The following is a 2,829-nucleotide window of genomic DNA, read 5'->3' as shown; positions in this document are numbered from 1 at the left end:
TAAACAACATCCATGTAGATTATAAGCAGACTGCACTGTTAATTAAGTAGAAACATATCATACACAGAGGAACACATCGAGGTGCATTATAAACAAAATATGTTCTTGCTTAAGTAGAAACCGATCATCCACACATGGATGACAACTAGATAGCAAACTAGATATTAAACTAGAAATTAACAGACCATTGTTGCTCATAGTATGCATCACGTAATGCACACAAGTTAACCAGCATAAGTTATAACGCCGTCCATGATCTTACCAACCACCTCTTTCGAATCCTTGAGCTTTTTGATGCTCTTGTTGAGCTTCTCACGCTTGACTGCAGTTGATGGAGATTCCTCCAGCATCTTTTCAATCCCACAGCCGTAATTAGATCCGATTAGCTCTCCCACAACCTCCATCTCCATGTCCTTGTTCACAAGGTTTGCAACGTTCAACTGCAAATGCAAAGCCATACTATCAACAAGCCTTCTCAGAACAACCTTCCAATAGGCAGTCATCCGCATTTTCAAGTCGTAAGCCTGAGATAGATCAACACGTTTATGCTTCCTCAGGCCTTCAACTTCAACCTCCCCAATACCCTCTATAACTATCTTGGAAGGACGTTTCTCGTCGTTCAAACCGTCTAGGAAGGCATTCTGCTTGGTCATAAGCCTACTACATTCAGCTGCATATTCAGGATTACAAGTGTAATCAGTTTGTTTCTCCATTTCCACAATCTCCAAGATCCAGTTGATTGACTTTTCTTTCATTTTTGCTATGAGATTATGGCCAGCTCTTTTGGTGGCCAAATGGAGATGATAATAGTCTTGTGTATTATGCATTAGCACAGCAAGAAGCACATCCTCAATATAACTCCACACCTGCTCAACAAACCTGATGGGTATATCTGAAATCCCTCTCACTTTTCCCTGCAAAATGGAAAGAAAAGCGTTGCGCGGAAGAAAATTAGGAAGAGTGATACCTTTCGCTTCCTCCAAAATCCTAATCTCCTCGGTCAAGAAATTAACTGTTGGGTCACTTTCATTGCACTTAAGAAGTTCATCCGAGTACTGATTGAGCATCTCAACCAGCCTAGCGGTGCAATGCATGCGCTTGTCACCCGGGTACTCGTCAAATTCTCCTCTAACAAGAATTTTCCTGAGGGATTCTTTGGATACTCCAATGATATGCATGAAAGCAGTGATAGCCTCAGCATCGGAGGATAGACTCTTTGGCATTTTCTTGAGCTCTGAAATGCAAGAGTTGAGCTTGTCATTGATCTTCTTAACGATATCAGGCAAGTTCCTGGCTATGCTAGCAGCTTGAATTTGCACCAACTTGTCAGCCAAAACATGAATTCCCACCATAGACTTATCAATCTTTGAAAGAAGAGGATGAAGTCGAAACAGTCGGTCGGCATTTGCCCTTGCCTCCTCGTACGTTTCATCTCCGATCCGGTTCCGCACGCAGACATAACCTAGACCAATGTTGACATCATCAGCTGTAACCTTCTCGAGTAGCCCTTCTGGTGCTTTATCAACCTTGGTGACCACAGCAAGAGTCCTCTCACCGGTTTTATCAGCAGTCTGTGACATCTGAATCGACTCACAAGTAGGAAAATCAACAGTAGCAGACAACACATTTAGTATGATGCACTCTTCTGGTTTTATATACACCTTGATCATATTTTTAATTTGATCACAAATATCCTCAGGCTGACCATTGATTGGAACCCTAGTGATTCCAGGGAGATCAACCATGGTCAAATCAGGCACGCCCTTCTTTTTCACAAGCAAAGTCAATGGGGTATCTGAAATACCCTTACCGTCACCAGCAATCAAATTAGTAGCATTGACAATGTCTTCAGAAATGTTGTCCTCGTCAGTGTGCTCCACTCTGCCATTGTACTGCAAGGAGAGCTCCGGTTCACTACTGGAATGGTGTTGAAGCCTCATTACGAGAGGCACCCTGGTGCAGATACCGTGTCCACGTGGCAGGCTGATGCCGGCGAGGGATTCGAGGACGCTAGATTTACCGGACGACTGGTCTCCGACGACAACAATGGTGGGGAGCTGTATACCTTCCTCCATAACCATGAGGTTACGCAGCTTGTCAACTGCATCGAGCAGCGGACGGATTTTATCGTTGTAGGACGACACGATAGGCGCGTCCTCAACGACGTTGAGCGGTACAGCATGTTCTGCTCCAACAACGAGTGCTGCTGATGAACCTTCATCTTTGAAAGTGGTTGTGGTTGATGAAGATGATGAGGTGGTGGTTTTTGAACCAAGTTTTGTTTGCTTCCTATTTCCTTCCATGTCCGATGATGGCATGAAGGTAAGAAAGAAAGAGTGGTTGTTGAGGAAGAGACGATGAAGAGTACTGTCTATATAATGCAAACCAAAACTGGAGACAGGCTTGTGGAGAAAAAGATGAATTCTACTTTATTCCTTCACATGCAAAACGCCAAACCTGTAGAGTTCCAAATATTTAGTTGAAGTGAAAGAAGCAGACCCTTCAATAGCTACTGTGCTCATGGTACACAGTAGCACGATACACACTGGATATGATGCCCTTGTATTGGTATTTGCGAAGACTTAAAGGGGATGTTACTAGACAAACACAATGATTCGAAATCGCTTTTTTTTTTTTAAGATCAACCGTGTCGAAAAATCAAATAAATTGAAAAGTAACCCTTCATCTCATATTGTCAAAATTTTAATATTTAATTTAATAATATGGTTCGTTTATATGTTAATTAACAGTTAAATTACTATACAATTTTAAATTTAGTTGAGTTTCAGCATATTTGATCTATAAAACATGATTTAGAAAATAGACGTT

At 41.9% G+C, this 2,829-nt stretch overlaps 1 protein-coding gene across 1 annotated transcript; it reads right to left on the bottom strand.

Annotated features, from left to right (window-relative positions):
* Positions 1-2,391, bottom strand: LOC103961859 (dynamin-related protein 4C-like). The gene has a single exon (XM_009374497.3). The coding sequence runs from the start codon at positions 2,316-2,318 to the stop codon at positions 225-227; it is 2,094 nt and encodes a 697-aa protein (XP_009372772.2). The 5' UTR covers positions 2,319-2,391; the 3' UTR covers positions 1-224.
* Positions 2,392-2,829: the final 438 nt, after the last annotated feature.

The sequence above is a fragment of a genome, unplaced genomic scaffold, assembly GCF_019419815.1.
Source record: "Pyrus x bretschneideri cultivar Hongxiangsu unplaced genomic scaffold, Pyrus_bretschneideri_v1 Contig52, whole genome shotgun sequence".
NCBI classification, from domain to species: Eukaryota; Viridiplantae; Streptophyta; class Magnoliopsida; order Rosales; family Rosaceae; genus Pyrus; species Pyrus x bretschneideri.
Note: the sequence above shows the minus strand (reverse complement) of the source record. Positions and strands in the feature narration are given on the sequence as shown.